Source organism: Macrotis lagotis, chromosome 4 (genome assembly GCF_037893015.1).
Source record: "Macrotis lagotis isolate mMagLag1 chromosome 4, bilby.v1.9.chrom.fasta, whole genome shotgun sequence".
Lineage (NCBI taxonomy): Eukaryota > Metazoa > Chordata > Mammalia > Peramelemorphia > Peramelidae > Macrotis > Macrotis lagotis.
The window spans coordinates 43,494,896-43,521,494 of NC_133661.1; the positions used below are offsets into that span (position 1 = coordinate 43,494,896).

The following is a 26,599-nucleotide window of genomic DNA, read 5'->3' on the forward strand; positions in this document are numbered from 1 at the left end:
GTAAAACAATCTTTGCAAGCAAATAATTGTGAACAAGCGTTTACATGCAAACAATTATATGTTCTCCTTTAAGGAAAACATAACTTTCTGAAAGATAACTTGTCTAAGATGATTCTTAGTCACATTCTGTAAAACTTTCCCCCTCTATTTTTGACCAAAAGAAAATCAATTTGCTCTACTGGGATTATCAATGTTCCCACATAACAGTAGATTCCATTGAAACCATCACATGTGAAAAAAATGAGTCTTTGTCACCTATTCCTTCTGCCTAGTTAGTCGGAGACAGTAACTTTGTTGTGAAAGTTCGATCGATAATGAAAAGTGAAATTCCACTCTGATATTCCTCTGTCAAAAGTGTATCAAGTTTCTACACTAATTTATTGCAAGCTACTGGTCAACCATATGTGTCCATGATGCCAATTCCACAGTTTGGGGTGATTTAGGATCGGGCTGAAATTGAACAGAAAATCAAAGACAGCAGATTTTTTCCAACATGAACCAGACCTATATGATCTACTTAAACTCCAATGGTCACAGTATTCCTTGAAGTGATGCCAGGTAATGACATGCTATCAAGTATAAAACCACATAGCTTTGGGGAGGATCATGAACAATCTAATTTGGTGAGAGCATGGGACATAAAAGGAGACAAAATACATATGAGAAACTAAAGATACAAAAATAAGCTTTTATTATATTTCACATTCAAGGAAACATTGGTAAAGCTGTCTGATATCTCTTAGAAATTATTAATTAGCTGAAAATTCCCTTGTACTACTCCTACTCAAGGCTAACTAAGGAGCAAATATGGGTCTTCCCTTGAATACAGCTAATGTCATAGACCCTAACAAAGGTAACATTTAATTTAATTACTCCTTTAGGGACCACTTACAGCATGAAACATTGGACAGTTTTCCCAAATGTCCGCCACACAGGATAGAGAATCTTTCCACAGACCATTACAAATTGAAGATGAAATTTGTCTAAATATTAGTTGAGAGTACTCATTGTGCTGTCTGTGCTTATAGGATCTAAGTAGAGTAGAGCTCCTATAACGTTTGTTTTGTTCCACAGAAATTTATGCTTTTGTCACTAACTGAGGAGGGATACCAAAGGTTCAGAAACATTCAAGAATAGTATTCAAAGGTAAATATGAATTATCCTGTCAAGATTCCTATTATAAAAACATAGAGAAATAGCATGAGGCTAAGATTTTAAATAATCACAATGTTAATGTAAAATACTTTCAAGTATTTGTTTCAAATTATATTAAATTTTATGGAATTGCAAATATGTTTCATCAATAAATGCAGTCAAATAAAAAAACCAAGACCAATTTATATCACAGGGGTTTATTTCAGATTCTAACAGAAAGAAATAGTGGGAAAGCCAATTTTTTTCTAGCTTCATGTTTTCCTGGATGCGATGTGACAGTATAAATCTATTGTGCTTCGTTAGAAATTTTATTCCTGAGAGGTCAGGACATTTGGAATCTGACATTAAATTCCTCACTAATCACTGTATTTCTTGGGTTCAGTTTTCTTAAATTTAAAATGAAGCAGTTGATCTAAATGCTTTCCCAGGATATTTCCATATCCATATATCAATGATCCTATGAACCCAGACAATTCCTTCTCTCAACTGCTATTCAGCTTCCATTTAAAGACCACTAATTATAGAGATATCACTACATACAAGCAGTTCTTTCTATTTTCAGAAAATTTGGCAAGGATAATTTTCCTCATATTATAAAAAGCATAAAAAATGTGTATAAAGGGGTATAATGAAATGTCACTTCCTACTCAAAAACAGAAAACCAAAAGGACTTCCCCTAGAGGGTAGAAACAAGATGAACATGAAATAACTTTACAGTTGAAAATTCTCATAGGAAATTACCTAAAATAATGTGGGAAACAAAACATTGCTTCTTTTGCTTCTACCTTTTCATTGCATGTTTTTGTTTGACTAAAGCTCTATTTTTATATGTTTTTTCAGCCTTTCTAATAAAAATGCAATTGTAATTTGACAAAATATGTAACTAGAAATTGATATGGTCTGTTACAATGGCTCATAAATACTGTTTTTAGGGAAGGTATATGATATATATATATATATATATATATATATATATATATATATATATATATATATATATATTTAGTTTTTGCAAGGCAATGGGGTTGAGGGGTTAAGTGGCTTGCCCAAGACCACATGGCTAGGTAATTATTAAGTGTCTGAGGAAGGATTTGAAATTAGGTACTCCTGACTCCAAGGCCAGTGTTTTATCCACTTCACCACCTAGTTGCCCCTTATATATTTATATAACACATATATATATATATATATATATGTATATATATATATATATATACTCCTTATTTGGATAGGTGTATATATATATTTATATTTATATATCTTTAGCTAGATAATATATGTATATACATGTATATATGTGTGTGTGTGTGTGTGTGTGTGTGTGTGTATGTGTCCTTGGGGTCAAAATGCATAAATTTCATTTTTAAATTCTTTTATATTATTAAAATGAAGCAAAATTGGAAAACATAACCCCTGTTCTTTTATATATATTCAGTAGTGATTTTTCATTTATTTTTTGTCAGTTTATAATTTGCCAATTTGCAATTTCCTATTCATAATGAAATTATAAATTGGAACTGTAAATTGTAGCTATAGAGCTAGTCTCTGTTTTAAAAAAAGTGCCTCTGATACATAATTCCCTGAAGGGCAAAGAAGATGCTAGTCTGAATTGGTAAAGGAAATTCTTTTACTTGAAATCCCCTATGTGAATAAAATCTACAACCTAGCCCCATCTATTTAGCATAGATTTCAAACTGTAGATGAATCATAATAAAAAGATGATCATCTTTAAAAAAGATTTGATGTAGTAAATTAAAAAGTGAAATTTTTGCATGAATTGTCAGATATTTTTGTTATTTTAATTATATAGTTAGTAATTCCAGCTAAAGTATATTCAAATATACAAAATAAAGAAAAAATTATATTATACATAATACTGTAGTGAGACAACGTGGAAAGTTTATATTATGGGCAGAATAACTTGGGTCCTAGTTCTAATACATTTCATCTTCCTCAAGAGCTTCATGTTCTAGCAAATGATCAATATGTCCTAATTTTCAATGCATTTTTGTGGTTTTCTGGTCACTTCTTTGTAGAGGTCTATTAAATTTAATTTCTTTCATTCTATAGCTTTATTCTTCTGTATCTTTTATTTAAATAAAGTTCTTTAATTGAAATGTTCCTTTTGTTTCATTCTATCCAATTTTTAAAAATTAGTAACTAAATCCGTTTAAATTTAGTCACTATATAATTAGGTCCACAAATGTTTACCACTGCTAATAACCCATTAGAAATGGAAAAGCTTATCCTAATATTTTATTTTTCAAAATTCTTAGTTTAAGTTTTGTCTTCTGTGATTTATGACTTTATATATTTACCTGAAGAATACTTAATTTGAGTCTTTCTTCAGTAAGCAATTAAAATATTAAATACATTCCTAAATATATTCCTAATAGTCATTACAATATTGTGTATAATTCCAGGGGAGGTATTTTAGCAAGGACTGTAGAAAAATGAGAACTACTAGGTGCTCTTTAGGAGGGAATGCTATTTTTCATTTAGATCTTGCATTACTCTGAAGATGTTTCATTTCTTCTATTTGGAGCTAGAGATCAAGAAATAAAAGCACTGGCTAGAAATTGAAGAGAGGCAGATTTAAGAAAGTAAAGTCATGAAAAGAAAAATTGCCAAATAATTAGAACTATTCAATAGTGGAAAGGACCGAAGGGCAGGTGGATTCTTTCTAATAAAGGATCTTCAAATTCAGTTTTTTAGGGAAGGAATCCTATGAAGTTATATTTCAAACCGAGTAACTCTGAGAAGTGGAGGAAATTAGCTTAACAGAAATCCAAAAATTATTTTGTGAAAGCAAGAGTTGAATATTGAAAAGTTTGAATAACTATCAGAAATCCATTAAGAAATTGCTCCAAATAGGAGTAGCTTTTAACTTGGCTATCAATGATAGTTCAGACGTAGGAATGAAGATGGACCACAAAATTAGGTGCTTTAAGAAATTGTCCTTCACAGCTATGATTTTGAGTAGCTGTTGTAGTTCAATAACTTATGGAGTTATAAAAAGAATACTCTTCAGCCTAAGTTTAAGTGAGTATTCTTACTGCTTTATGATGTTATTAACTGGCATTTACATTACAATTCACTGAAATTCCCAGCCATTTTTCAGATGAACTTGAACATTCCTCCCTCCTCTTCCATGGAACATAAATGTAAAGCAGAAATGAGTATCTATTTTATTTATTCATTTTATAATGAGAAAAATCAAGTCAGAACTGATTTAGTGACTTCCTCAAAATAAGACAAATATTTTGTGACAAAACTTGGATTTAAGTCCAGCTCATCATTATAAATTATACTCTTAATTCAACTATATCAGCCTGAACATTATTGTTATTTGTATTTTATGAACCTGACTAAAAGCCCTTGTTTATTCTCAACATTTCAGATTCTGTATGTCATATTCCAAAGTCTTATGTCATTTAGCTTTGCTTTTCAATTACCGTTTATTATTCAGCTAGTAATTTTAGTTTTGTGATATTAGACTCTGATTGTTATAGGATCTTTACATTTTTAGTGCAATGTCGAAACAGAGTTAAGATATTGATAAATGAAATGAACTTAGGGTCCCTCCCTGTTGATGTTCTGCAAATTCTTTTATTTCCAAATTTGTTTTAATTTTCATTGTTTTCAAGAAATTTCATTGTACATTTTTTTAAAAATAGAGAATAGAATGACAGACTTCTTCATTATAGTTTTTGAAATATCTCATGATTCTTACACTTTTCTAGAATTTTCTTCAAGATTTACTTCATGTCATAGTTTCTATTTCTGTTTAAACTATTGTCTGGGTTTTCTCACTTTCTTTGTTCTGTCTCATAATATAGTCATATTTAGTACTCAGACATATCATCTTATTTACACTGCCTCTAGATATTTGAAAACAATTAAATCTTATCATTTTAAGAATATTCTATTGTACCAACATCTATATCTTGTAATATTATTTGCTAATCTATTTCCTTCCTTAAATTCCTTCAGCATATGTATTATCCATTCTATTGTGGTTTGAGAAGATTCTATCTTTATTTCTGATACCACTGTTTTCATTGTGATAGTCAACTTTTTTTATTTCTGCCTCCAGTTCTATTAATGTGAAATATTGTTTTTTATGGTGTAATTTCTCTAGCTTATTTCTACTTCTTTAATTATAAATTTGTAGTAGCTCTGATTCTTTTTAACCTTTCCATTGGTTTTAGAAATGGACTTTAAAATGATTCATGGAATCCTTTGCCTCTGCCACCTTCAAGCATCATTAGTTGTTAAATTCAAATAAGCAAAAGGAAAATTTAGTGGTGAAACAAAATACTGAAATCTGTACTTCCATAAATAAGACTTTGTTTTGTTTTGAAGGTGCAGCTACAGAAATTACCGAGGGAAATTACTGCATCCTGGAAAATTTAATGTCTGCATATACTATATCCTCTTGAATAAATTCTCACTTCAATTCTGAAGAATTATAAAATTTGCCTCCTCTGAAATTTTTTCCCCAAACTGATCTCGGCTATTAATAGACATGTTGAAGAAATATTTTCTTAAGGCTAAATAGAATTTTAAAAATAAATAGAAAGAATTAATTTTTGCTCATGACATTTTAACCTGTCTTATTAGACTTGCAGGAGAAGAAGACATGCTGTTGAAAACAGGCCTAAACTGAGAGAAAATGAGGCTCCAGGAGGAAGTTCACAGTGATGACTAAAGTTATAAAACAATGATTCTATTGATTGCCCTTCTAACCTTGTTTTGTTTATAAAATGTATATGAACAAAAGGAAAAATGTGTTAGTAAATATATATTTAAAGGTATGCCAGGCTACTGAAATGAATTCAGTTCTGTGGCCTCTAGAACTTCCCTATAAGGAAAATGCCATTTTTATAAATGAAGTTGAGGGAGGTAAAATTAAGTGGCTTGTCCAGAGTGACTAAATTGTAACAATCTGAGACAGAATTTGAAGCCAGATTTTGTTGACTCCAAGTTCAATCATTCTTCCACTCAATCATGCATTCTCCCAAGGGACAAGAAGCATGAAGTAAGGCAACTAGGTGGCACAGTGAATAAGGCACTGGGAATGGAGTCAGGAAGACTCATCATCTTCCTGGGTTCAAATATGGCCTCAAACACTTTCTACCTATTTAACCCTGGAAATTTTACTTAACATTGTTTGCCAGAGTTTCCTTATATGTAACATGAGTTAAAGGAAGAAATGGAAAATCACTCCAGTTTTTTGCCAAGAAAATCCAAAATAGTTTTGAAGAGTCAAACGTGACTTAAAAATAACTGGAAAGCATGGAAGGAAATTAGTTTCTATTTAATATCCACATTACAAAGATAGGTTAGTGATAAAATAAAGTTATTGCTGAAATTATCATTTATTAAGAAAACCTATATTAGTCATTAATCAAAACCTTTAATTTATTTTTTTAATTTATTTTTTATATTTAGCATATGCAACTACCTTCAGTCTGAGAGTCTCCTGTATGATCAAGAGAAAACTCCCAGCCAAATGGCCAAAAGAAATCAGACACAGGTGACTGAGTTTATTCTCCAAGGCTTCTCTGAGCACCCTGAGCTCCGGATCCCCTTATTCAGCAGTTTCCTCTTCTTGTACATGGTCGCCCTCACAGGCAATGTCCTTATAATCATAGCCATTATGCTTAATACAAATCTGCATAGCCCCATGTACTTTTTCTTATTCAATTTGGCCATAATGGACATCATTTGTACCTCCTCTATCCTGCCCAAAGTGCTGGAGGGGTTGCTCTCAGAGGAGAACATCATCTCTTATGGGGGCTGTTTGGCCCAATTGTACTTCCTCACTTGGGCCCTATCATCTGAGTTACTCCTTTTCACAGCAATGGCCTATGACAGATATGTAGCCATCTGCCACCCCCTACATTACAGTACCATGATGAGCAAGACTCTCTGTAGTGTGTTGGCAGCTGGAGTGTGGGGAATCTGTGCCTTCAATTCCTCTATACATACTGGTCTAATGATGCGACTGTCCTTCTGTGGATCCAATGTGGTTACTCATTTCTTCTGTGAGATTCCCCCTCTCTTGTTGCTTTCTTGTACCTCCACCTACATAAACAGTGTCATGACCGTCTTGGCAGATGCCTTTTATGGAGTATTTAATTTCCTACTGACATTGGTGTCCTATGGTTTTATTATCTCTAGCATTCTTAAAATCAGGTCAGCAGAGGGCAAGAAGAAAGCCTTCTCTACCTGCTCTTCCCATCTCATTGTGGCATCCATGTATTATACTGCTGTGTTCTATGCTTACATTAGCCCAGTTGCAAGTTATAACCCAGAGAGGAGTAAATTGGCTGGTGTTCTCTATTCTGTACTGAGCCCCACCTTGAATCCCCTGATCTATACTCTGAGGAACAAGGAGGTTAAACAGGCCCTCAGAAAACTTTTTACTTTCTATAAAAATTAATTGCTATAGAACTTGGAAAAATAGATATTTGACAATTGACTTTTCTATATATGTAATATATAAATTTCTGCCTCTTATCATTTCTGACAAATATGTTTAGCTATATAAAAATGATATTTAGAGGTGGAGAATAGAGAAGAATAAGCACACTATTGTGGGAAATAAGAAAAAGGAAAGACCACACTATGGAAGCATGGAATTCTGCCCTCTAGGTCAACAGAGGGAATGGAGTAATCCTTGAAAGAAAATAACCAGAACTTAAAAAAATAAAAACATAAGGAAAAATAATCAGAGTATGCAGATGGAAGGAAAATCTGTTTAGAGGAAAGTGATAGAAAGAAGGCAAAGTAGAAGGCTCTCTTGAGGGATATGTTATTGATATATATGAAGCAGTTTGAGAAAAAAAATGTATAGAAGGGATATAAAGAAAATGGATCTTTGTCACTATGCTCAAAGGAAGAAAAATGAAACACAAAAGGATAAAAAAGATTAACTAAACACATAAAGATAAAAATTTAGATCTTCTTGAGGAGTGATGAGAAAACTTCTCTGAAGAAGAAAGATCTACTTTCCCTTCATGAAATGATAAAGGAAAAACACAGAATCTGGCAAGAAAGATTATTTAGAAAGAATCAGAAAGGGGTAGTGGCTTCTGGTGTCTCCTTACTAAGGGGTAATCAATTGACTAGTTTTAAAACTGATAACAAAAAACTGTCCCTACAGGTCTGTAGCTGTGACCAACACAAAGCAGAAAAACCTCCAATAGTTTTCTAAGAAAATGATTATTACCCACTCTTGCTGTTTTGCATTATACAAATGAGATCATTAGAAGGAAGAGAGAAAGTAATAGTTTAGGATAGACATTTCAAAAGAACTTCCACAGTAAGATGCCAGGGAGAATAAAAATCTAAATCTATGCCTTATAGAGTTTCATTGAAGTAAGGAGAGAGATATATCCTGAAAATAGAGACAGTTCAGGATTCATATAGTGATCATCTCTCTCTCCTGTCTGTGAAAAATTAGATTTAACCTCTCTGACCTAAAAGGACCCATAAGGGGCATTGTGCAAAATGTTTCAAAAGAAGCAAGTTTAGGTGTTTTTTTTAAGGGAAAAAGATGCTAACAGAAAATTTACCAAAAAGAGGATAATATACTGCCTTGGAAAACTGTGGATTCCCACACTGAAGGTCTTCAAGAAAAGTTGATTGATCATTTTTGAGGTATTGTATATAAGAGCTACTTTCTCATGTATGGCAAGGACTAATCCTAGGACTTTTTAAACTGTAAAATGCCATTTTATCATAATGCCAGACTTCTTTTTGTAAAAAGAGATAAGTGTTGTAAGGAAGAATGTTTCTCAAGTTCCTTCAATCGGGAAGAACATTTTGAAAAGAAACCTTATGAAATATTATTGTTTTCTAAGAAATGGAGATCAGGCAGAGTTTAGAAAAACCTGGAAGCACTTGCACTAAATGATACTCAATGAAGAGTGCAGAACCAGGGTACAAATTAATAGAAACACTGTATAATGAACTACCATGATAGACTTAACTCCTCTCAGCAATGAAGTGATCAAAGACATTTCTAAAAGACTTATGATGGAAAATGTCATCCACCCCCAGAGAAACAACTGTGGAGTCTGAATGCAGATAAAATCAGCTATGTTCACTATTTAAAATTTGCTTTTTGTTTTTTTATATCTCATGGTTTTTCCCTTTTGTTCTTATTCTTCCTTCATAGCATGACTAATATGGAAATATATGTAAAATGATTGTGCTTGTATAAATGATATCATATTAATTGCCATCTTAGGAAGGGGGAAGGATAGGATAAAAGCAATAAAAACTACAAAAATGATGAAAAAATATTTACATATAATTGTAAAATTAATTAATTAAGATTAAAAAAAGTAAAAAAAAAAGAAACCTTACTGAATATTAGGAACCAGAATCATAGAGTACAGATTCAATATCTGTTTTCTCTGCTGAGCACAAGGCCCTTAGCTGGAGTTATTTTTGAATGGTAACTATGTATTCATTCAGCAATCCTTTATTCATGCTTTATCTGGTGTTGAAAAGCCTAGGAAAAGAGAATTAATGCCATGCTTTCCATCAAGGCATCATGACACATCCAAAGTGGCAACCTTATGGAGTTCAGGACACTCAATCCCGAGGCTCTAAATTTTCTATCAGCTCTTGGAAAGACTACTGATAAATCTTTGATCATCAATTGCCATAGCAAAATCTCTCCAATGTGTCCTCAATTCTAGCTATCCTATAATTCTGCCTGAAGCACAAGCTGTGCTATCATTCAAATGCATAACCCCATTCCAAAAATACACATTTGTTCCTTTCAAATTCAAGTCTAAATACTACCACCAAAATTCAGTCCATTTCCTTATGCCTTTAGAATATCCATTCTATTTTCCACATATTCCCATAAAACCCCAGACTGTTGGAACATTAGTCTTTCCACATCATTACTTTAAAAGTAACTTAGTTTCCATCAAAGAATAAAATATCTCCCTGTCAATTACATTAATATTGGAGAAGATCACTGTCCTTCCAACTCATTGAGTCAGTGATACTTTGGATCATGGATTTAACATGGAACGGACCATTAAGAGTTATCTTCTCTACCCTATCACTTTACTGCTGAGGTCATCCATAGAGGTTAAGTGAATTGCCTAAAGTTGTATAACCAGTAGAGCAAGCATTGAATTCAAGATCTTGGGCTTCTATTAGAGAAACAGATTATTTTAGAATTCTAAGGAATTTCAGAGTCAATATATCACATTGATTGTTTTTTTTTTAAATTCCCTTACAATAAGTTGTCATGCAAACTTTGTTTCAAGTTTGGTGAAACTTCCACAAGGATTGAGCTCATAATGCTTCTGGTAGAGTCAGCTATTTCATTATGATCTTGCTGGGCCTTCCCTGCCATTGAAAGTTAAGCTCTCCCATTTAGTTTTTTTTTTTTTTCTGTGACATTAATAAAATTGAGTTTTCACTAATATATTAAAGATTTGGTCATCTTAGTGTTTCCTCAATCTCTGAATTCAGATCCTCTGATAACAGTACCAACCAGAAGATCTAACAGGTTGAATCTCAATGGGATTCTGGTGTAGTAAATACCCATTAATTCCTACTTCCTCAGACTAAGATGGCTTAGTCAGAAAAAGGAACAGAACAAAGTTTGTAGAAGATTGCTAAGTTGCTGAAAACCAGAGAGATCTTGTACTTCTCCAGCTCCTTTTTGCCAAAAAGATGGAAGAGCTAAACAAATTTCTGAGGCCAGGTACTTTTGGTCACTAAGGCCAGGCTAATCACTAGTAATTAGACTGACAAATTTTAATGCCAAAGTACATAATATGAGAAGAACATATGCCAGCCTGTGACATATGAACATCAGATTCCTTTTGTGTTAATTAAGATCATAAAACAGGACACATGGATTCTAACTAGAAGAGTTCTCTAAGCACTGATTCTTCCCTTTTTAATAATAAAGAATGTAAAAGAGAGCAACATTTTTTAAATAAATGAAATTAAATTCTTTCTACATGGGTTCTCTAATAACCTATTCTCCATTCTCAATCTTCTTGGTATCTTTGCAACTTTTGTTGCTGTTGATCACTTTATTCTCTTGAATTTCTCTATTTCTCTCTCTTTTTTGTTGTTTTTGCAAGGTAATGGGGTTGTGACTTGCCCAAGGTCAAACAGTGAAGTAATTATTAAGTGTCTAAGGTCAGATTTGAACTCAGGTCCTCCTGACTTCAGGGCCACTGTTCTTTTGACTGCCTCACCTACCTACCCCAATCCCTAATTCTCTTGAGGAAATGCTGTTTGAAACTGTTGTGTGTAATAGTATTGTAAACCTTCATCACCTGGTGTCCTTGAGCACCAGAATGCTATTTTACTGAGTGCCATGGGAGTGGGAATGGATCAGGGACTGGGGAGGATATTTAAGCACTTGTATTCTGGTAAGTAAATGTAGACCTTGGAGATCTTGGAGAACTTTCCGTCCTTGTCTCCCGCCCCTTCAACATTCGCCTGGGTAAGGATAAGCTAGTCGGCAGGAACCTAACACTTCCTGAGTAGCTAGTCTAACAGGAACATAACAAATCACCATCCTTCCAGTCTTGTAACCTTATCTTAACTTGTTACCTTACTCTTTTCTTCTATCTGCAAAATTAAAAATCAATTCATTGGTCTGCTTTCTCCTCACATTCTCAAGTGTGACTATATCTTAGTAATTATTAAAAACACAAATATTTTTGTTATTTATATGTTCTCTATTTTGAATGATTTTAAAGAAATAAAAAAACATGAGACACAATTATAGTTTTTACATTGACTAAAACTTTTAGATTGATAACAGGGATTTGTGAAGTTTCCTGTTCTCTTGTCATTTCTGCATGTGAAAAGTTGCTCTGAGGTCAGTAGAGGGGAAAGAGAAAGATAGGGAGAGGGAGGACAAGGAAGAAGAAAAAAAGAGGGAAGGAGAAGGGAAAAAAACAGGAGACAGGAGAAGGGTGAGAAAAAGAGAAAGGAGAAAGAGGAGGAAGCAGAGGAATGGGAGGAAGAGGAAGAGAGAGGAGTAGTGGGAGGTGAGAGGGGTGGGAGGAGAAAAGAAATAGTAGAATTTCCCAATTTCTCTTCTGTTTGTCAGGATGATCTTATCACTAGCAAATAATATGGTAGACAATTAAAACAAAACCTCCTCCTAGAACCTAGTTCACTCCTTCCCAAAAATGCACACAATTTTGAGGGGAATAGGCTTAAATTTAGACCAGAATAATAGTGAGGTATGTGAATAAGGAATATCTGTGACAGTTTAACTCACATCACCTGCTCTGGAAGTCCTTTTCTCTTTGTGGAGATCGCATATACAATTCCTGTTTACTTGTTTATCCTTCATTCTTGAAGACGATCAAGGATCAAAAGGATGATATCTTGACTTATCAATGAATTAAGTTTGAGTGCGGTAGGACTGTACAAAAGTCATCAGCTTTACTCTCTCCTAGAAAAATCATCCTCTAATAAAAAGACAAAAGTCAGACTGACAAAGTCCCAAGATACAGTGGTTGACTTTCACCACTTGAACTAATGAATTTAGATCAATAGGAGTCAAATATAAAAATCACTTGGTTTCTCAGTTAACTTTGAACTTGAAGATTGGGGGCAGGGGTAGGTGTGCTTAGTGGACTGGGATATTTGAGCAATGGTCCACAACACCTCAGTGGGAGGAAATATGGGAGTTATTCCTTCCACATTCAGTAATACAGCTTGGAAATCTTGGTAGATCTGGTGAAATAGGACTTTTCGGTGCTTGTAATTAGGGATCTGGCCCCTTGTCTTAAGCCTTCAAATAGCTTTTTGCATGTGCTTGGACAGTAATGGTGACAGCTTTCCCCACTTCTCACATGCATCCAAAGTTTTTTTTACTACTTCCTCAATGAATACTAGGATATGTCTGATATAACGATGGTGTCACTGTGAGATAATGAGGCTCCAGTAAAAGCCTGGATAAATTATTTAATAGTGGCCTTCGAAAATGCTGATCAGTGGTACATTTCCTACAAGTTTAGTTCTTCTTCAGAAGAGGAGGAAACCATCTTCTGATTTCATCTTCATCTACTTTGTGCTTACCTCTTCTATCTTTATCTTCTTGGCTTCTGGTGGAAGTAATGATAAGTCCTTCATTCTAGTCATTGTTAAATATGTTTTTTTTTCCAGACTGTGGAGCTCAGGGTCTTCAGCCTTGGCCTCCTGGGAGACCCTGTTACTCTTCTGATCTATCTCTTCTGAGGTCAGGCTGGTAGCATCAATAAGACTCACACAAAGTTCTTTCTGACCTTGTCCTGGAAGGACTCACTGAGTTCATTCATGGAGGCCTTAAGGAAGAGGAAGGTGTGGAAACTCTCTAACCAACCAGAGGAAAGGCTACCAAGAGAATAGACTTCCAGCTCTGAAATCTAGATGACTACACCTTTAAAATGATGACATTGTACTGAATGTTGGGATTGCAAATATAAACCAGAAAGACAAACCTGACCTCAGGGAGTTTACAATAAAATCAGGGAAGACAGTTAACAAAAGAGAGTTGGAAAGCTTGAACTCAGGGGTATTGGAAGGATGGATGAAGTTCAGAAAAATCAGGAACAGGGTTGGGAGGGGAATGAAAACAAGACAATCTAGATCCCTTCACAAAATAGAATCTCCAGGAAGAATTCATCAATGAGAAAAGAGGATGGACATTCAAAGGGATATTCCATAGTGAGGAAACTTCAAGGAAAGAAGGAAGACCCAGAAGAGTCACAAAAGCCATATGCAGCTGCAGAAGGAATCATGGATCTGAAGCCCACAGAGCCAGAAACATGTTCAGGAAGGAAATGAAGCTGGACAGGTTTAAGTCACTTCACAAATGACTTAAGGAATTTACCAGGTTATAGGAGAAAACTGGGATTAAACATCATTCCTCTGTCTCCAGATTTACCATATCACAGTGTTTTTGTTTTATTCATCAAACTACTCATGATGCATCAGATTCAATAATTATAGCCTTGGATGTAAATGTACTGAATTAAACATTCCTATATTGGGAGGTGAAATACCTAGATACAAATCTCAATGCAATTGCTTACTATATGTATGATTTTTTGCAAAGTCACTTAACAGTTTTGATCTTAAATTATCTTATATTCAAAATCAAGAGGCTGGTATTGATGTCATAATTCTTGTAGTTTTTAAGGTACTAAAAGATGATTGGATTGATGAATGGATGGATGGATGGATGAATGGATGAATGCATGGCTAGATGGATGAATAAATACTTTCCAAAGGAAAACTTCCCAGTGTCAATAAACAGATTTAAGACCTCAGGATAGACCGAAGTTTTCCATAATTTGGATTTTTAATACTTCAACAACTCTGTCAGCTTATTAGTATGGAACTGTTGTCAATGATGAAAATCACAACAGGATCACACCAAATTCTATACAACTTCTTTTCATGTTCTTCAAATCCTGCCTGTGTTCAATAAAAATGTCATGGAGCTTTCTATAGATTGATATTTATGTGACTTCCAATTCAATAAATAATCACTTTTTAATCACTTTTTATTACTTGAATCAAAACTTGGTAGACCACTTTCTTTGATGTTCTATTTTTCCATATCATTCCCTCCACCTTTTGCTTGCATGTCCATTATGTCATTGGTAGATCTCTCCATTTTAGTTTCTCTGAAAGTGAATTGTACAATGTAACTTCCATATGCATAGTACCACTGGATGAATATGCTTGCTAGAATCATTTTTTTTCAGGAAGAGATTAGGCATTATTAGTCTTATACAATTTTAAAAATATAATCCATCTATGATCCATCATTCAATTCTAAACCCTGTTTATTGTTCATAAATTTCTGCTTACGTGTTAGTATACAGTCAAGTGAAGCTTGAAGGAGAAGGCAGAAGTGTGAGTATGACCTTGAATTTCAGTAGATGGGTGAGCAACCACAAGGGAACATTACAACAACTACAAACAAAGGACACAATATACAACCCATACCAATGACATAGAGGTGTGAATGACCACAATGTGTTTGGAAAACCATAAGTAAATTGGACTGACTGTATTATAGATTTTACATAGGAAAATAAGGGATGATAATGTGAATTTATGTACTAAACAGCAACTCTGAAAACACAAAATAAATTGTCTAGGACTTTGGAATGACAATTAGACAACTCTAACAATGGTGAGACAAAAGCAGATGAAAACAGGCAAAGAGGTCTGTGCATCTCTCTTTCTCAAGGGTCATTTAGGGAGATTTGGCACATAAGACTTTCAGGAGTGCCAAGTTTATGGCATATGGCCCAGCACAAATTCTGCTTCCTTTAATTACTCCTTTAGGGCCCACTTAGAGGAAGAAATATTGGACAGTTCTCCCAAGTGTCTTCACTGAGGGTGGAGAAATCTGTCACAGATGAACCACAGATTCAGGGGGAAAAAATGCTTAAATATGAGTTGGCAATATCATATATGTCCTATTTGGACTATTCTCAAAGTAGAGATGACATGACACTGAAATTTACTTAGAACTATATCTACGTTGATGGTTATTAAGAAAGGTTCTCAACAATCCAGAAATATGGAGAAGACTTATTCAGAGGTGCATGTGAGTTTATCTGTCTAGATTCATTCTTGGGGAGTATATGTGATTTACCATCCCAGCACATTTAATTTCTGAAATTTAATAAATCAATTTTTATGTGTCAGAGAGCATTTAATTCTACCAGTTTGACCACTGTAAACTGATTTAAATTGATTTAGGAGCCATATGGAAATGAAAGCAAAATAGCCAAGTTTAAATGCAAATAATAGACCTAAACAGGAAAACTCAAGAGAATTTTGAATTTGGGGTTTTCATTTCAGACTTCAATGTCAACAAAAAGTTGGCAAATCACAATTTTGGGGGCTATTTTCTTATTTCCTGAGCTGCTGATGCCCCGGGTTCGATTTCTATGAAAGAAATGGACAATGAAAGAAAAGTTCTAGCTTGTGTATCAGAAAACCTCAGATCTAATATTAGTCCTCTGAATAATTAGCATGTAATCCTATCATCAGAACTCTCCTTGGACCTCACTTTCTTCATCCATAAAATTGTTAGACTGGTATAAACTCCTTTCCGACTCTGAAGATTTAATGGTAAGTCACCAAATATTCTGATCCTACTTCCTATTTCTGAAATAGCTCAAAATAATAATATCCTTCTCATGACAATAAAACATAGGTTTATAGATTAATCAGAAGTCATCTGTGGAAGAACCGCAAATTCCTTAAAGACAAAGGTAAGCATTTATCATTGTCATTGAATTACAGAATTGCCAAAGTTAGGGAAAAGATCACCAGAGGTCACCCAATTCCATCACAGGTGAATCAGGAAAACTTTCTGTATCATTTCTGAAAGATTCTGATCATCCACCTTCCAGTTGAAGATCTCCAGTAATGAAAAACTCACTAGCTCCTGGGCAGTCCATACCATTGTGGGGTAGATCTATTTACTAACAGGTTTTAATATAAATAAATAATGACACAAAGATGTTTTAATGATAAGTAGTTGACATGAATTATTGACACATAAAAATTAATTTCTTTCTCTAACGATGTTCAAAATAAACTCTCTAGGGAAATTCCTTTCCAAAACAGATTTCAGAACATAGCATCTGCAGTGGGAATGATGATACAAGAAAGGATGATTTTTAATTGATTTAAAATAAATATTTTCATGGACTGACCTCCATACTTTAAACCCTCACTATCCTTCTCTCCATCTCCTAGCTTCCCACAGCTCTAGAGATTCAGTTCTCAGATAAAAACCTTCTTGTAAAAGCCTTTCCAGACCTATTAAATCTTAATGCCTTCACTCTGAAACCTCCAGTTTTTACTGTTTCTAACTGGTTCTTACATAGGTCTTTGTGTGTTGTCTCCTCAGACTGGGAACTTTGTGAGCAGGGGCTTTTTGCTATTCTCCAAGTATTTAAGCAGAGTGACTAGTACATAGTAGGTGTTTAATAAATGCTAGTGACTGATCAATTTGAAAAAAATATGGAAAGCAGCTTTATTCATTACATATTTATTGAGTACTCTGATTTGTAATGTCATTATACATTATCAATCTTAAGAAATAAAATTTGAAATATATCATGCTTACATTGTATTTGTCAGTTCTGATAAAAAGTTTTGGGGAAATACATTGAATTATAGAGTAAAGGGATTAATTAATTTGTGCTAAAAATCTTGACATTGATTTTAGATAGTATCTTTCAAAAAAATCAATTGCAATTTTAAAATGTCCTTTTTCACTAGTACCATAACAATCTATTGGTGGAAAGAATTCATGTCAATTCCCTACATATCTCTAGGGAGAAAGATATATATTATTTTCTAAAGATAAAATAGCTGGCCAAGAGGCAGAAGAGTTTCTGTGCTCCTTCCAGGAGAAAGAATGTTAGTCTATGTATTTCTTAATCAGGTTGATCTAAGGCTATTTAAACTTTTCCATGTTATCACAATAAATTGGTAATTCTTCTTTAAACTAATTATTCCCTGGATAAGCACTTCCAGATCAATTGGTTCATTAATGGCTTCCTTTCTTCCATACTTGCAATCATGTTTTGATAAGCTTCCTTGTATTTACATCATAATTATAAGTGCAATTCATATCTGTAATTGAGCTTAAAGAAAGGTGATTTAAGAAAGATTTTTCATAACAAAAAATTGTTCTATTACATTAATATTGTATTTAGTATATAAACACATTATATATAATGTGTGTATAAATATATTAATATATACATAATATATGTATGAAGGAATTCTATGTATATATATATATATATATATATGTATATATTTGAGATAAAAAAGGAAGAAGGGGAAGGAAAGAAGCCATGAGAAGAGTTAGAAAGGGAGGGAAGAAGAGGGAGAAGAAGAGACAATGAGACAAGAGGAAGGAGATGGAGAAAGATGATGAGATGGAGGAAAATGGACAAAGGAGGGAGAGAGAGAGAAACAGTGAAATAGAGTCAGAGAAAGATGATATATAGAGATAGACAAAGACTAAGACTACACATACAGATTTGCTACTGTATAATCTCTATAGTCTTAGAATAACATAGAGACCTGAAAGGTCAACTGATATGAGCAGAATAACAAAGCTATCTATCCATATCCATTCCACATTGTCCCACAAGTGTGTAATTGTGTAACATGCTCATCAGACCAGAGACACTTGACTGATTTCTTCTAGATCAGGAAATAATGGTTTGATTGATTGTGTTTGGGGTGGAATACAGTATAAGGGGAAAAAAAGAGATTATGTGACTCCCAATGTAAGAAGTTGAATCAATCTATGTGGGAAGAGGTTCAGTCTACCCATGTTTTATACATTTAATTCTTACCTTTAGAACTATCAGCAGAAAAGGAAAGTGAGACAGAGATAGAGAGGAAGAGAGAAACAGAGACTGAGAAAGAGAGAGACAGAGAGACAAGTTTTATTTCATATAAATCCTACCAGATTTCTTTATATAATTCATTTTCGTATTTCTCATATTAAAATTATTTTATTGCATTTATTTGTCCCAGTTTCGTCAAGCATTTCCAAAACACTGGACATATAGAAGTTATATGACATCATTTGTAGAGTATCTTAAGATATATAATGTGTTTGATTTGTTATCTCTTATGATCTCATGGTTTCTTATTCCCACTTTTTTTGGCTATTGTGAATAAGGCTCATATAATAATTTCTATACAGAGTGGTCCTCCCTTCCTCTAACATTCATTTCTAATTTTATCTGTAGGATATGACCCTAATAGAAACTAAGACAATAGAAATGAAGAGTATTACGAATATTATTCAATATTTCCAGATTGCTGTGCAAAAGGATTGCACCAATGCAAAGGTTCAACAGAGGGATAATAGAGTATCTCTCTATTCATAGAGCTACAGATTTGGAATTTATCAATTTTAGTATCTTTATCAATTCATTGCACATACTATAGTATCACAAAGTTGTTTTAATTTTTAATACTAAGATGTTAAGAATATGACTCTTTGTGGCCATTAATAATTTATATATTTCATTCAAATGTTATGTATATTTATGGTTTTTCTTGGATGACAAAATGATTTGATTTCTCTAATCTTATTCTTTCTTATAAATTTGATTTGCATATAATGAAAAATTAAAGCATTTTATTTGCTTTTATTTTGTGTTTATTTGGGGGAAAATATTTCTTTGTCCTGTAGTTTCCTCCTTATCTTGTTTTAATGGGGAGCAGAATTATACCATCACATTGAAATAATAAGGACTTTTAGACTTTCCTTGAAATGTTTTATAAACTATATGGTTTATCTTGTGCTTTCAGTGTTCAGTCCCTTGATTCTTTCTTCCTTATATGAAATCACATTGGTGGTTTATTTAATTTCTTTTTAAAGGATTTTTTAGTTTTCCCTGTTTGGATATTTTTAAAGATACTGTAGTGTAATGAAAGGCATATTGGCTCTGGAGGAAAAGGACTTGGATTTATATTCTTCCTCTGACACTTAATTCCAGTATGACAATGAGTAAGTCATTGGTTGCATGAATATAATCATTAATTGTTATGAAGGACAATTGGTAAAGGTACTGAATTTGATAATTTACTTGTCATCCAGAGGTTCTATGGTCTACACAATATTACTGTTCAAACCTTCTCTCATAGTTGACAATATCCCCATGAATGGCTTCATTATTCAAATTTTTCCATGCCCATTCTTTTTATAAGCTATTTAGAAGATGATTTTTTTTTAGGTCATAAAAATCTAAGAACTGGAAGGGACTTCAGAGGCTACCTCAGAACAGCTAACACAGTGTTTAGCACATAGTAGATGATTATAAATTCTTGCTTATTGATTAATAGTTGACTTTTTGTTGTTTCATCATTTCAGTCATGTTTGACTCTTCATAACTCCTTTGGGGTTTTATTGGCAAATGAACTGAGGAGGTTAGCTATTTACTTCTGGAGTTCATTTTATAGAAGAAGTGAAGCAAAACAGGGTTAGGTGACTTGTCCAGGATCTCACAAATTGAAAAGTGTCTGAGACCAGATTTGAACTAAGGAAGATGAATCTTCCAGACATCAGGCCAAGAACTCAATCCACTATGTTATCTGACTACCTGATAGTTGACTAGTATCTGATTAAAAAGTGCCATGTTCAACATTCCTGACCATAGATCATGGAGCTTTAGGGAAAGACCTTTAGTAAAAAGAAAAGTGAGGCTAAAAAAGGTTATTAAATAAGTTTGGAAAGGTGAGAGCTCGGGTGGTGAAAATCATAAACACCAGGCTAATTAAAGATATTTATTTTCTTCTCAAGCAGTAGCACTGAAGGTTTTCAAATAGGACAAAAATATTGTGATATGGATGTGATATAGACATATATATATATAATAGATAATTTGTTATATAGATGTGATAGGCATATATAATGGCAATGTAATCAAAATTAGCTTGAAACTATCATGAAAATAAACACTGATTAGAAAGTCCTTTAAAAAGTTCATGTTACTGAGAATTGTTTATTAATAATTGGCTCAAGTATTTTCATTTAAATAGAAAATAAAAAATTTTGGCAAATACTCAAATGGAAATTCATCAAACTAATCAATTTGTTCAAACCAACATGTGTATGTGTATATATATATATATATATATATATATATATATATATATATATAATCATAGACTCAGAATTTTAAATTCTTAAAACTGGAAATTATTTCTTGCTTCGTATATGTAGTTATCTGGAGAACAGAAATAAGGACAATATATATGGTAGTAACAGGTAGCACATAAGTTGTGAGACTTAAATAAGATAATTTATGTAAAGACCTTTATGAACTTTAAAGCTCTATATAAATAACATTGTAAAATACAATGATACTTTAAAACGTTTTAAAACAGTAATATGCTGATATTCTTTTCCATGTATATATGTAAGAACTAAAAGGAATACGTTGGTCATTATAAATTCAGATGGATAAAATACCAATTTAGAGGGTCAAACAGGAAAATCATGAGTATAGGTTAAAATTCTTTTCTTTTAGATTTGAACTTTTTTTCCTTTTTACATATGGTTATTTAAATTATAGAGAAGTTATCATGAATAAGTTTTTTTAAAAAAAGACAAAAGAGAAAATATACTCTGTTTAGTCTTACATGATTTCTCCACTAGAGAAAAACAAATATTTATTTCCTTATTACTAATTTTCCTTAAGATGCCTATTGCTTTAGAGGGGCAAGTCCTTACTCTCATTAAGAATAGAAAGACCCAAACATAAAGCAGTTATGAATTTTCACAAAATATAATAACTTTTGGAATGCTACTTTCTCCATTAGATAATGAACATCATGAAGGCAGTGACAGTATTTCATTCTGCCTTTGTACCTCCCATGCCAAACATGATATTTTGCTCAAAATAAATGTAAATTAAGTCTCGAATAGAGAAATCAAAGAGGTATGAACAGTATGTAATTAAAAGTTATTCTCAAAAACATGAAATGGAAAGACTTAGTAATAGTCCACAGACCTGTAAGTGCTCTTCAGAATTAGAGAATTATATTTCTGCCAAACAGAGGACAAGTTGTATGGGTGGTGGGGAGAAAGGGAAGGAAAAGATAGGTATATATTACTGCCAGGGCTGTGCAATGCCACAAAACTGTCATTGGACAAATGCTCCTCCATTTCTTATTTAGTGAGAAAGCAGCCAAGAACAAAAGGAAATATGTTAGTATGCAGAGCAAGAATGAAAAGGAGAATGCAAAAGAAGCTGAAAAATCTTAGAGATTCTGATATTATGATAATGATAGTTCACATTTATAGTCTATTTTAAGATTTACAAAATACTTTTCATACACCAAAATAACCTTATATAATTATTATCCCCATTTTAGAGCTGTAAAGACTCAGGCTCAACAATGTTAAGGATCTAATCCTAGCTCACGATGATGATAAGTATCTGAAATGGGATTTGAGAGTAGATTTTCCTATATTTAAGCCTAATATTCCATCATGCAGTCTTTCAAAGGATAGCAGTGTCACTCAGCATGTCTGAAAATCACATTAAAATTCAGCATGACATTATGAAGTTAGAGGTATTCTAGAGCAAGATAAGCACAACTACAATTTCTAGAAAATGCTAATTTTATAGTGTTCCTAAAAATGGTACATATAAAAGAAAATTTGGTTTAGTCCTAAATCAATATCTTTAGTGTCTTTTTCAAGTTCAAATGCCAAATATTCATAGTACAGAGACAATTAGATTGCCCAATGGATACTGCCAGACCTAGATTCATGAATATCTGAGTTCATTTCCAGGTTCAGAAACATACCATCTGTGTTACCCCAGGCAATTTGTTGTTTGTCTCAGTTTCCTCACACATAAAATAAGGAGAGTGAGAGTGCCTACTTCCCAAGATTGTTGTGAGGACCAAATGAGATGATAATTGTGAGCACAACGATATATTAGCGTTATATAAATATTATGTCTTTATCTTCATCATCATGATCATTATTATTTTTATTATGTAGTTCATGAAGACACTTAGTGATCAAGGATCTTGTGGCTCATTCAGAAAGCTCTCCCACACAGATGGCTTGGATTAATGACACGCATACAGTCCATTTCATCCTCCAAGGATTCTCTGAACATCCTGAACTCCGGATCCCTTTATTCATTTGTTTCCTCTCCTTGTATATGGTAGCCCTCACTGGCAATGCCCTGATCATCATAGCCATCATATTCAACTCAAGCCTCCACAGTCCCATGTACTTTTTCCTATTTAATTTGGCTACAATGGATATCATTTGCACCTCCTCTATTCTTCCCAAAGTGCTGGTAGGGTTGCTCTCAGAAAAGAATATCATCTCCTATGGAGGCTGCATGGCCCAACTCTACTTTCTCACTTGGTCTGCATCATCTGAGTTGCTTCTGCTCACTGTCATGGCTTATGACCGTTATGTGGCCATCTGCCATCCCCTACATTATGGCACTATGATGAGTAAGACACTCTGTAGTCTTTTGGCATCTGGAGTGTGGAGCCTCTGTGCCTTCAATACTGCAATACATACAGGTTTGATGATTCGGTTGTCTTTCTGTGGACCTAATGTCATTACTCATTTCTTTTGTGAGGTTCCCCCTCTCTTGCTGCTCTCTTGCAGTCCTACATATGTGAATACAATCATGATAGTCCTGGCAGATGCCTTCTATGGGATACTGAACTTTGTGCTGACATTAGTTTCTTACACTTTAATCATCTCCAGCATTCTGAAAATAAGGACAACAGAAGGAAAGAAGAAAGCCTTCTCCACCTGCTCTTCTCATCTTATTGTGGTGTCCATGTATTATACTGCTGTGTTCTATGCCTACATAAGCCCAGTCTCAAGCTACAATGCAGAAAAGAGTAAACTGGCTGGTGTGCTATACACCATGTTGAGCCCCACCTTGAATCCTCTGATCTATACTCTGAGAAACAAAGAGGTCAAACAGGCCCTCAGAAAAATCCTTCCTTTCTTCAAAACTTAAATGATGCCATAAAATGACCGAAGCGATGGTTTCAGAGGAACCATGGAAGATTTGTATCAATTAATGCAGAGTGAAATAATCAGAAAAAGAAGAATATGATATACAATAACAACATGGGGGGACAAAAATTAATAGATTTAAGGATTCTAATCGATGCCATGATTAACCATGCTTCCAAAGGACTAATAAAGAAGCATGCTACCTACCTCCTGACAAAGAGATGATGGATTAAAGGTATAGAATGAGGAATACATATTTCGACAGGGTCAATGAGGAAATTTATTATGTTTGACTGTGAATACTTGTTACAACCATTTTGATTTTTTACTCTTAAATTAAGGGGTGGGTGAGAGGAGGAGAAAACAAATTCTTTTATATTGAAAAATCAAGTGAAACTAAAATAAACAAATAACCATTTATAAACTTCTTCAAATTTAATAAATGTGAACTCCTTGAGGAGAGAATTAATTCATTAGTTTCTTTATGTAGCTAGTTGTTTGCCTAGAGCCTAGCAGTTGATTAGAATTGAATATAATCGAACTGAACAAAGGAACTGATATAGAAATGCATATTCCCTAACAAGTCCTTACATAAATAAGTTTGCCTCCCACTTCCTCATAAAAAGTATTTATAAATATAATGGAATTTGGAGAAATAAAAAAAATGCAAGCAAACATTTGTAGAAAATTGAAGTCAGGAAAGTCTCAGTTTCAGGGAATTGGGAGACTACTCTATAGAGCGATTAAAGATTTCCTTCAGATAAAGGAATAAACATTTCAGAGAGAAAGAAAAGCAAGGATTCTATAACCTATATCCTGGAGATACAAGAGTAAAATAAGTGAAATAAGCTGAAAGCTGGAAAAATATGATAAAGATAAGGAATGGAAGGATCACTGAATCTCTGGAGGTTCCACAAAGAGGAAATCTAGAACCTTTTGGAAAATCAATCAATATGACAAATATCATTTACTAATTTCCTACCATATGTTAATTTCTATTCTAGGTGCTGAAAAAGAATTTCTTGTATTCTAAGGAAACTGTTATATGCTCTTAAAATTAAGGAAAATTTTGGAAATGAAACCTTAAGAAAGTTAGATCTACATTCATTAGGATTTCCCCTCTTCTCTAATTTCCTATAACCTAGAAAATATAAGCACAGAAACCCAGGGCTTATTGCCTCAAACAAGAAGCCAGAGAGTGGGGAGAAAAATGTGTAGAGCTGAGTAATGCATTCAGCATCCTTTCCTATGTTGTTTCATTCCCAGAAATCAAGAGAAATGAGCTCTGCCCCTGTCAAAGAGTCCGTGACTTGTTAATATCACAGAATCTAAATTTTCAAACTTCTGAATTATAGCTTAAACTCAAAGGAGAAATAACTGAATCCATTACTCATTTAAGTCTAGAAGATAGAGCATGCTATAGCAATATATCTCCTGTTATGTTGACTCCCTAGGACTAATAATAAACTAAATATACCTAAAGTGCAAATGAAGAGATAAAACTTCCTCCTCTCCTCACACTCAGCTCTAGTGTTTCTAAACCTGGTCCTATCCAATTAAATGACAAATACTTTTTCAATCCATTATACAAGTGGTCATTATCCATTCCTCTAAACTGAAAGGGTCAAGAGGAACAAAACATGACATATTTAGACTTGGGAGTGATATTGGAGCTCATATGTTCCATTTATTAATTTCAAATACAATGGCCAAATAACTGACTTGACAAGGTTAAAAATTTATTAACCAACAGAACTTGGTCATAAGCAATTTTTCCAATGCAGAGAAACACCAAGTCTTTGCTCCCTCCCTCCCTCCCTCCTCTTTTTCACCATGGGAAACCATGATTCTCAATGAGCTTTATTCTTTTGAAGTTCGTTAAAATATTTAGGGTATTTTTAGGGTTTATGTCAATCAAAAATTTATATATTAGTAACTTCCAGTCACTGCTTCTTCATCTGTCCTCTAAAATTAACATGATTACTTCCCTGATTTTCTTCTCTGGATCACATAATCAAGTTAACTGGATCCCAAATTGACTGGTCTTGTGAATTAAGTGAGAGGAAGTATTCAATGGAAAAACCATCTGATCATAATTAAACAGAAACTATTTGTTATGTGCTATAGCAGATTTCCTTTTATTTGAAAATTGTGCTTTTCAAAATAAAAGTGTGAAAATGATTTTGCCATATATAGGAATGTTTTAAAGAGACTAGAAGGATTACAGAGGAAAAAAATGAGACCATTTCTCTCCTAAAAGAATGACCTTAATTCAAATATGTGAAAAAATATTATAAAGAGAATTCTTTAGAAGAAAATTTGACTGCTATACAGAGAGAAATCAATAGTGACATTTTTTCAGGACTGAGGAGAATAAACAATGTTAGGATAAATAAAAGTGAACTTTCATATATTTAATACATTCAAAATCATTATAAATAGGTTAGATCTTTGTCTATTAAATAATAAATTTTAAATGTCAAGACATAAGTACCCTGGTCACAGTACGTTCCACATATTTATGTCACTACACATATGAGCACAAGCTATACATATTACACAACTGAGTGACTGTCTCATTCATATTTCCTACATTCATCCATATTTCCTAATTATGGTGCATGTATTTGTGAGAAAATGTGATCCAGGTTTATACTGGAAATGTTTATTCCTACTTTTTTATTGATATTTTAATAAATGCCTTTTTCAGTGATCTGAAGTTGTCTTCTGAATGAATAGTATTGAAAAGCACATTTGGGGAAGATAATAAATTTTAATTTTGAGTGCACACACACACCTACAAAGTACCTCAAGTCAAAGGTAGCATTTTCTGATGGAATCATGTGTTACAAGACAAAGATAAGTTGG

At 33.4% G+C, this 26,599-nt stretch overlaps 2 protein-coding genes across 2 annotated transcripts; both read left to right on the plus strand.

Moving 5' to 3' along the window:
- The first annotated feature begins 6,613 nt into the window (after window positions 1-6,613).
- Window positions 6,614-7,603, plus strand: LOC141523076 (olfactory receptor 13A1-like). The gene has a single exon (XM_074236357.1). It carries the CDS (start codon window positions 6,671-6,673, stop codon window positions 7,601-7,603), a length of 933 nt encoding a protein of 310 aa, XP_074092458.1. The 5' UTR covers window positions 6,614-6,670.
- Window positions 7,604-22,799: 15,196 nt separating this feature from the next.
- LOC141522645 (olfactory receptor 13A1-like) lies at window positions 22,800-23,732 on the plus strand. The gene has a single exon (XM_074236179.1). The coding sequence runs from the start codon at window positions 22,800-22,802 to the stop codon at window positions 23,730-23,732; it is 933 nt and encodes a 310-aa protein (XP_074092280.1).
- Window positions 23,733-26,599: the final 2,867 nt, after the last annotated feature.